General features: G+C 35.4%; 1 protein-coding gene across 1 annotated transcript in view; it reads left to right on the top strand.

Annotated features, from left to right (window-relative positions):
• Positions 1–10773, top strand: part of LOC131932408 (galanin receptor type 1) — a 29391-nt gene that overhangs the window by 2304 nt on the left and 16314 nt on the right. The window contains exons 3-5 of the mRNA XM_059289329.1: positions 4579–4653; positions 5445–5566; positions 5913–6036. Of these exons, the coding sequence (XP_059145312.1) occupies positions 4579–4653; positions 5445–5566; positions 5913–6036 (321 nt within the window). The remainder of the gene's footprint in view (positions 1–4578; positions 4654–5444; positions 5567–5912; positions 6037–10773) is intronic.

Below are 10773 nucleotides of genomic sequence, written 5' to 3'. Positions count from 1 at the left end.
CTTGTGAACTGGTTGAGTCTGCTTCATTGATTTTAACTTTTCTGTGAATTAAATTACATTTAATGGACATCTCTTTGATCAGGTTGTTTTAACTTAATGGCCCACGTGACATGACCAGCCAATCGGCGGTGTTGGTATAAACTTCCTTCTCTAACAACAGCAGTATCACGTTTATTTTCAAATACAGCTATGAGAGAATGAAATAAACTCAAGTATTTCTACAGGAGCTGTAACCAGATAAATTTAAAAGCAAAACCAGTCTGTTGCTAAATCAAGTCACTTCGTGCAACAGCCGCCCACAAACTACCTATCTTAAACAGTAGATGTTAGATAGACGTGTTAAGTTTCTTGTTCCCTAGTGGCGTCACTTGGTGGTACGACATCAAACGCTATAATAGAAGTTAATTTACCGTTCTTTTTTTAATTACACATTCGCGCTTACACACACATGCACACACATGTAGAGGGAGGGAGAGAGAGAGAGAGAGAAAAGAGAGAAACACTACCATTCACATACAAACACACATACCAATACATATACAAGCACAAGTGCGCACTTACACGTTTACGTGCAAGTACAAATACATGCACTCACACACACTCACACACACACATACACACACAAGCACGCGCACGTACGCACGCACATACACATATATATATATATATGCTCTTTATGTTTTATAAATGTTACAATTGTAAGAGGAATGTCAATTGACATTTACCAGTATCTCCGCCCCTGCGTAATGTCACATAATGTCAAGAAAAATTTCAATTACGAGAAAAGTCGTTCACATTATGTGAGTCTTGGCACATGACTCACAAAAAAACCCTCATTACATTTCAACTTTCAACAGTTTTTTCAACAAGAATTTGAAATCTACTAAATAGCGGCGTCACATTACGAAACAAAAATTGGCATTAAAAAAATTAAAACCATATAAGTCATAAACTAAAACAAATGAAAAATGAATTTTCCGTCTAGCTGGCGATAATGGGATTCTGGTTTATGTATCGACTGACCGGTGGAAACTTTTGTTAGCTGAAAGTTGAAATTCTGGTGAAATGTCTTGTACATGGATACATAAAAAGTGAGATTTTGTCTGTGTTAATGAGTTCCTAAAGGATGTCTGCTTACTGTCTTTTATTTGCAAATATAGAGTCACATGCAGTTTATTAGTAACTTGTTAAGTCTCTGACTCCAGTACTTAAGATTTTAAATGCCTAAACCCAAGCCCATTTTACAATGTAGTTGTAAATTTCAAATTTCAAAACTATAGCCCATGTTAGTTGTTCATCTCAAATTTCAGTACTATAGTCCATTTTACAATGTAGTTATAAATCTCACATGTCAATACGGGGGGGGGGGGAGAGAGGGGGGCACTTGATATTTTCAGGGGGAGAAGGGGGGGGTGGGAGGGACACAGGTAAAAATATGTTTTCTATAGAAATTCCATTTCGTTCGGGGGGAGGGGGGGGGGGGGTTAGACGTGGAAGAAACTCAATACTACAGCCCATGTTACAATGTAGTTGTTAATATCAAATTTCAATACTACAGCCCATTTTACAATGTAGTTGTTAATATCAAAGTTCAATACTACAGCCCATTTTACAATGTAGTTGTTAATATCAAATTTCAATACTACAGCCCATGTTACAATGTAGTTGTTAATATCAAAGTTCAATACTACAGCCCATGTTACAATGTAGTTGTTAATATCAAATTTCAATACTACAGCCCATGTTACAATGTAGTTGTTAATATCAAAGTTCAATACTACAGCCCATTTTACAATGTAGTTGTTAATATCAAAGTTCAATACTACAGCCCATTTTACAATGTAGTTGTTAATATCAAAGTTCAATACTACAGCCCATTTTACAATGTAGTTGTTAATATCAAAGTTCAATACTACAGCCCATTTTACAATGTAGTTGTTAATATCAAAGTTCAATACTACAGCCCATTTTACAATGTAGTTGTTAATATCAAAGTTCAATACTACAGCCCATTTTACAATGTAGTTGTTAATATCAAAGTTCAATACTACAGCCCATTTTACAATGTAGTTGTTAATATCAAAGTTCAATACTACAGCCCATGTTACAATGTAGTTGTTAATATCAAAGTTCAATACTACAGCCCATGTTACAAATTACTTGTTTATCTCAGATACCAAGACCAAAATCCATGCAACAATGGCGTTTTTGAATATCAAATTCCAATGCAAAGTCCCATGTTGCAATGTCGTTGTTAATCTTATATTGTAACACTAACGCCATGTTGCAATGACGTTCTTATGACTCAGCTTCCTAAACCAAAGCCCATTTTACCATGTAGCTATTAATATCGAATTCTATCGCCAAAGCCCATGTTAAAAACAGATTTTAGAACTCAACTTCAAGTACTTAAGCCAGTATTACAATGTCGTTTTATATCTCTAATTATAATTAGTGAACCTATTTTTGAATATGATTATGTAGTATCAGTTACTAAAAATAACTTTTATGTTCCAATGCCCTAATAAGCCTACGATTTACATCTAAGACTTTCCCTGAGTAGATATATATGACATTTCTGTGTGTATTTTATCACACTTTTTTCTTAGTTTCTTTTTATGTATTTCCACATCCTGATTAAAACACCTTTAAAGTCCTTTTCAACTTGAAGACTACAAAGAACATATCTTTAACTTAAAATACGTCTTATAAAATGTTATTTTACTTTAACGACCTAAATACTCTATTAAAAAAAAACAAATAGCTTCAGTTATGTAATTTACAGCGTCAGTTTGCCTTGCCATGTTCGCTTTAGTATTACAGTTTTCATAATCGGCTTGTGAGGACTGATACAGATTTACAATAGTAATATTTCTTTCTGACATGTAATTTCATTCATTTAAGATGATTTACGTAAAATTATACACAAAAAACGTCTAACATGTATTTTATCTTTAAACAAGAAAATGCAAATGTGGAATTAAATGGTGATTTTTGGGGGAGAAGAAAAAAGCAAAAAAATAAAAATAAAAATAAAATAAGCAAAACGGTAATTTTCTTTTTATGTGCGGTGGGCTGATAACTAGAGCTGAAATAAATTTGGGATAAAAGAATAATAACATTATAAATATTATAAGCAGCACATGTGATATGTATAATAAAACGAGACACAAGAAATCATACATTCTTCCATTTCAAACAGCTATATCCACATTAGTCCTGCTATTTAAAAAAAAAAAAATTAAATTGAATATCTAAACATTAAAAATTAATTTATTTTGTTTTGTAGTTTCAAAAACATTATCACAAAGCATATGTATAATAATTAAATGAAGAAAATGAACTAGAATAAAAACTAGATTAAAATAATCATTAGGGGATGCAACTCTGTTACTTCCAATGGCTTAGTTCATGACTTTTTTTTTACGCTGAACCCATTTTCCTTTCGTTCTATATAAGGTTCTAGGATTCTAGACTAAATTAAAATGTATTAAAATGTTTCCCCGTCGGCTGTTCTAGAGACGTCATCTAAAATTTAGCTTCCACTCCAAATGTCCAATTTTTTTCGTTAAAAAAAAAGGAAATGGATTTTCCAGTTCGTAACTTTGCCAACAAAATGATTCAAACAATTACCGCATAGACTAGCAGATCAATTCCTTACAACAAACTGAATTGTCTGAAAATGGATTCTTTCCCCTGAATCTCGACAAGGTTTGAAAAAAATAGACTATTATCTCCCATATTTTGTTTGCCCGTAGTTGGTCCAAGGAAAGATAATCACGTGGCATTCTGAAATCAGATTTTTGTTTCTAGAAGATTGTGCTTGCTTGATGAAGGTGGAAGAAATAATACGTTGCCTTGTGCGTTTTGTGTTCGTTAAGTTCTTGAAATGGAAGATTAAATGTTTTTGGTACTTTCTTAAGAAGGGAAAATTCAGTTATAAATAAGATGGCGACCAAAATGTAATCTCCCTGCTGTTAGAAATTACATCACAAACATATAATATTTGTAATTGAATGTAGTCAATTTGCTTAAAAATGTTTCTTTTGAAAAGAAATGCCACCCCCCTCCCCCCAACCCCCCCTCCACCCCCCACCCCCCCCACCCCAAAAAAAAAAATAAAAAAAATAAAACAACCCATCATTTTATAATGTTGAACAATTCAGTTATTTCTCTATTTCGGCAAAGTCATATGTTTAACTTTGCGCAATCTGGGTTTTTATTTTATTGGTGTTTTAATCACGCGCTCCTCAGTAGCCTACCCTCTTCTCTGAGGGTCATCTCAGTTGAAATTGTCCGGCTGTTCCCTCGGGACAAGGTAAGGAACTAGTGGTTCCACTAGCACTCAAGTACTACCCTCACCCTCCCACCTTACTCCCACTCCCCTCCTCCCACCCACTCATTCCCTGAAAAAAAAAACAGGACCTGTCATTGACAAGAATGTTCGAGAAATCTTCCCGTTGTTGAGTATATCGATTTGTTAACGATTTGGTTATTTCTGTGAATTCCGTGCTTCACATATGTCAGAGTGTTACTGATCTTATTGTATATGTGAATTATGTGCTTCATATATGTCAGAGTGTTATTGATCTCATTGTGTCTGTGAATTATGTGCTTCACATATATCAGAGTGTTACTGATCTTATTGTGTCTGTAAATTATGTGACTGCATCTATCATTTTATTACTAACGAGCCGACCCGCTGCGTATCATACGCCGCTATTTAGTTGTTGTTTTTTTCTACTTTTCAGTAATTTATAATTTATGAATTCGACAGTACCAATGCTGCCATTGAAAATATTTGCTTAAAAACACTAACCCCCCCCCCCCCCCCCACGTGAAAGCAGCCTCCTCTTAGTTACCTCCTCTAAGTTTAAAATCGTTTCAAACTCAATTATCTGCCCCTAATAGCCGTCACCAAACCCGTCTCTATGATTGTAAAATGTAAACAGAGTGAACACCGCTCACCAGATCATGTGGGGGTGGGGTGGGGGTGGTAGTGATAGTGATAGAGAGGAAGAGAGGGGACTGCAAAGGCGCGCTTGCAGCTTTTTTTCTAACTGATCCCAGAAGAGAATTATATATATAGATTCTATGGCCTCGTATATCGTTGTGTTATTGACCTGATTGTTTCTGTGAATTATTTGGATTGTAGGCCTCGTATATTAACGTGTTATTGATTTGTTTTTTTTCTGTGAATTACGTGGTCTCGTATATCATTGTGTTATTGATATGATTGTGTCTTTGAATTCTGTGACCTCATATACCAATGAGTTAATGACCTGATTATGTCTGTCACCTCTATGGTTTATGATATCACCGTGTTTTTTATATGATTGTGTCTTTGAATTCTGTGACCTCATATATCTGATAATGTCTGCAAATCCCATAGTTTATGATATCATCGTGCTATTAATGTGTGTGTTTCTCTGATTCTCCCACAGGGCGTGGCGTTCCTCTCCTTCTCCTGGGCCTTTGGCTACTACCTGTGCAAGTCTGTCCACTACTTCCAGATTGTGGCCATGGTCTGCTCGGTCATGACCTTGACCGTCATGAGCATTGAGAGGTAGGTTCCAGTAATGTTTGTGTCTTCACAATGAAAGGTAGGTTCTAGCAATGTCGGTATTTACTTTCGCTTTGGTAAATACTTTTTAAAACTTTTTAATGTATTTGGTAGAGTATTTTAATGTTGTGTTTGAGTAAAGCTCTTCATCGATTACAAGTACAGAGATATTTTTTTGCATATATTTATAAGTATTGGAACAACCGCTTTCATGGACAGTAAATACTATTCACCTGTTGGTTCTATGAATGGTGTTATCAAATAGTCTATAGTAGATTTTTTTGTTGTTCCCCAGGAACATCGCCATCTTGTCCCCCCTCCTCTAACCTTTAGTTCTCTGTTTCCCCAGGAATATCGCCATCTTGTCCCCCCTCCGCTCCAAACGTATCTGCACCAGACGAAGGGCCCGTGTGGCTGTGGTGTTCTTGTGGCTGGGCTCCCTCATCCTGGCCCTCCCCATCCTCTTTGCTCAGGTGAGTAGTGGTATCCGACCTTGGTGGTGTGCTCATAACATCACACGTGACATTGGGCACATGAAAACCCGACACTCGTGGTGTGCTAATCACATCACTCGATGGGATACGTGACACGTGACATGGGGCACATGACCCACGTGACATGGGGCACATGACCCACATGACATGAGACACATGACAACACGACCTTGGTGGTGTGCTCATCTCATAACACGTGACATGGGGCACATGACAATAACATTCTTTAATCATCCCAGTTAAAACAAAAGTTACAATCAATATCACTTTGATGCAGCATATATATCAGTAATAAACTAAACCACTCCCTAAATGCTTCATTAATTAATGTAACAATGCGACCAACTTCCTAAAGGAATGTTGTCTAAGTTATAGTTAATGTTTTTTTTTTTAAATTTCAAAATAAACGACACACACACTCACTCAGACACACACGCACGCGAACACACAAAAGCACGCACACACACATACATATTCTCTATCGTACACACACACACATACACACACATATATATATATATATATATATATATATATATATATATATATATATATATATATATATATATATATATATATGTACAATATATCTTTAATTTAATATCGGTACGATGTTTTTTTAAATCTCACCGAACACCACACGAAACATTATTGCGAGCACCCAACATGAAATCCAACAGTACACGCAAAAGTTACAAAACAAAAACCATTTTCTCGGTAAAGTGCACGGATTTGTCAGCCATTACCGCTTAGAGATGGGAAAACACGTAGACCTTGGAATGAAGGGGTTAATCTTTAAGTGAGAGGAAAATCGCGCCCATCCGTACTAGTTGAGACGGTAAAGTTTCAAGTTAACTGGGGTTGACAGCAGATCTAGCTCTAAGTTTCTGAACGTACTCTGCTGTAGAATAATGGATTTTGTGTGTTTTATAACATGAAAAAAAAAGCAAAACAAATAAACTTTAAAAAAAATGCTTAAAAAATAGCTCGCATATACTTTAGGGGTTTATCTTTCTTAGCATGCTGTTATTGTACAATTTTTACCCTTACGAGAATCTTTTCTTTGTTTAGATATGTTGGCCCTGACACGAATATTATAATGATTTCGCCTTTTTAAAATGTTATGCGGCATGAAACTAGCGATAAAAAACAGATGTTGTGAAATATTTTTTAACATAAAAAGCTGAGATAATTTTTTTTGTTTCGAACATCTTGTTATCCATTAAAACTTAGAGAAAAGAGGTGGATAAAGTGCATAGAAGTCAGCGTTTGTGTGAGAAACTAGATGGATAAAGTGCATAGAAGTCAGCGTTTGTGTGAGAAACTATATGGATAAAGTGCATAGAAGTCGGCGTTTGTGTGAGAAACTATATGGATAAAGTGCATAGAAGTCAGCGTTTGTGTGAGAAACTATATGGATAAAGTGCATAGAAGTCGGCGTTTGTGTGAGAAACGAGATGGATAAAGTACATAGAAGTCAGCGTTTGTGTGAGAAACGGGATGGATAAAGTACATAGAAGTCAGCGTTTGTGAGAGAAAAGAGATGGATAAAGTACATAGAAGTCAGCGTTTGTGTGAGAAAAGAGATGGATAAAGTACATAGAAGTCAGCGTTTGTGTGAGAAACTAGATGGATAAAGTGCATAGAAGTCATTGTTTGTGTGAGAAAAGATATGGATAAAGTGCATAGAAGTCAGCGTTTGTGTGAGAAAAGATATGGATAAAGTGCACAGAAGTCAGCGTTTGTGTGAGAAACGAGATGGATAAAGTGCATAGAAGTCAACGTTTGTGTGAGAAACTAGATGGATAAAGTGCATAGAAGTCAGCGTTTGTGTGAGAAACTAGATGGATAAAGTGCATAGAAGTCAGCGTTTGTGTGGGAAACGAGATGGATAAAGTCCATAGAAGTCAGCGTTTGTGTGGGAAACGAGATGGATAAAGTCCATAGAAGTCAGCGTTTGTGTGGAAAACGAGATGGATAAAGTCCATAGAAGTCAGCGTTTGTGTGGGAAACGAGATGGATAAAGTCCATAGAAGTCAGAGTTTGTGTGAGAAAAGAGATGGATAAAGTACATAGAAGTTAGCGTTTGTGTGGGAAACGAGATGGATAAAGTCCATAGAAGTCAGCGTTTGTGTGGGAAACTAGATGGATAAAGTACATAGAAGTCAGCGTTTGTGTGGGAAACGAGATGGATAAAGTCCATTTAAGTCAGCGTTTGTGTGAGAAACTAGATAGATAAAGTACATAGAAGTCAGCGTTTGTGTGAGAAACGAAATAGTTATTATTGAGGTTTACTACAAAAGGGAACGGCGTGGTTGCATTGGTAGAGCACACGACTGCTTACACGAAAGTCTCGAGTTCGCATACCAGGGTATTGTCAGTAGACCCCCCCCCTCCAATACTCCTCCTAGCTGTTATTAACTACCTGACTCACGTTAGGGAAATGAAAGAGATAGTGCTGACTACATTAACCCTTCATATGCCGAGACTCGGGATTACAGAAACAGGTGAACTCTACTTCACCTGGTTCGGAAGGTCCTTTACTATTTAATGTAACAGAATAAATGCAGTTTTGTCAAATTTTAGAAAATATATAAAAAAAAATAAAAACTCCAAATTAACATTGTTTATTCTTTTGTTAAGATATAGCTTCTACGTTTAGTATCCATTTTATTTTTAACAAAACACGCCAGTATCGAACAACAAAGTACACACGCTTTTAAAAAAGTCATAATTAAAATGTGTACGTAACTTGAACCTCTGTCGCAATATAATCTTTTAAACAGTGCAATCTTTCTATTATTTTATTAAGCGCATTCTTCCCTAGCACTAGCCAGGTGGTAATAAACGTGTCTTTGGCGTGTCATGCCATCGATTGCTTAGCAACCAGTTTCCACCGAGTCTATGTACATGCTATGTTATCTTTTCTCTCATTACTCAAGTACGTATTACATTTTTTTCTTCTCACAAAGGCAACCGGCCAGTATAATGTCTATTGTCTTATGATATACATCAAGAGGTTGCTGGTATTTCTATACTAGTAAAATATATTTTCATAGCAAGTAGTCTTTTGTTAAAATCTTTTCTCTCTCCAAGGCAACCGGGCAGTATAATGTCTATTGTCTTATATACATCAATAGACCGCTGGTATTGTTTAATACTAGTAAATATATTTTCAAAGCAAGAAGCTTTTTTGTTAAAATTGTTTTCTCTCTCCAAGGCAACCGGCTAGTATAATGTCTGCTGTGAAAAAATATATAGAGAGAGGTCGCTATTTTTTCCTCACTACTTGTAAAGAATCGTTAAGAAGATGGTCCTTTTGGTAGTTGTCGTAGAGATTGCCTTTTTAAGTGCTTGATGTGGAGTGATATAGTTTTATGACTTTGACGTTGGCAAATCTATGAGCCTACAGGGGTCAGCAATAGGTCTAGTGTGTATATTTTCCCCAACTCAAGCCAGGTTTTTATTAGAGCTGAGTTGACTCTGCATCGAGTACTTAAACTTAGGAATCGTGAGCTCTTCTTTTCGAGAACGACAACTAATCTACCCCAAATGATGTTTGGTATTGATTAGCGCTGAGTTGACTCAAAGGCTTCCCGGAGCTTAAAATAAATTTAAAAAAAAACATGCCAGTAGGATTATCATTAAAGCGCTTATGACTATAAGACTTTTTCAACGGAGTAAGGTTTCCTATTACTATCATCTGTGTTCATGATTCCGTAATTTGTAAAAATTGAACAAAATTGAACTTTATAAAAAAAAAAATTCATCTATACAAGCAGGTAAAAACGTTCAACAATAATTGAACCGTATAAAGGGGAGAAAAAAACATTTCCCCTCAAACAAACAGAATACAAACAAACAAAAAACTTCTATTATTGCATAGAATCAAACATAATCCATGCAGGTTTTCCCGCACTCGTAGATGCAAGCCTCTGACGTTACTTCCTGGTGTCAGTTTGCCGTGTGTTTAAAAATATTTTAAATAATTTAAATTTACATTTTTTAATGTGGTTAGAAAAATGTATCTAATGATGGTCTGTTTGCCGTTTTGTTTAAAAATCTTCTGAATCTACTTGGTTCTTTTATTGTAAATATGTTAATATAATTGAATGTTAGTTCTTTTTTTATAAATATCATTTTACAAGTGTACATGTATATAGACATAATTATATTTATACATATACACATACATATATATATATATATATATATATATATATATATATATATATATATATATATATATATATATATATATATATATATATATATATATGTGTGTGTGTGTGTGTGTGTGTGTGTGTACATTTATGTGTGTTTGAGTAATTATGAAAGTACGTGTTTGCGTTCTTGTGTATGTATGTATTTATGTGTTATGACTGGGAGAGGCAGTCGCTCTTGAAATACAGTTCGAAATGTTCCGCCATATTCAACCAGAATCCGGACATGTACTGCTGTGGTCGCATCCATAATTATACCAACCACATATTGGACATTTTCGGCTATACAAGCATTAGTTACACCAATCAGAATTTCTCCGTGCACATAAAGGTCTGTATATGTAAAGCTCGTGCCAATAATCTCCTTTTGTTTGCACTATTTACTAATAGCTTAACCCAGTTCCATGGTTCGAATCCTACTCCGACGTTAACCATCGCACGAACCAAATGTCGAGAAAAGGTCAGCAGGTCAATAAACGGACATAAGAACATT

This window comes from Physella acuta, unplaced genomic scaffold (assembly GCF_028476545.2).
Source record: "Physella acuta isolate Inbredline_101_S28 unplaced genomic scaffold, ASM2847654v3 ptg002164l, whole genome shotgun sequence".
In the NCBI taxonomy this organism is placed as follows: Eukaryota; Metazoa; Mollusca; class Gastropoda; family Physidae; genus Physella; species Physella acuta.
This window is presented reverse-complemented; position numbering and strand designations above follow the sequence as displayed.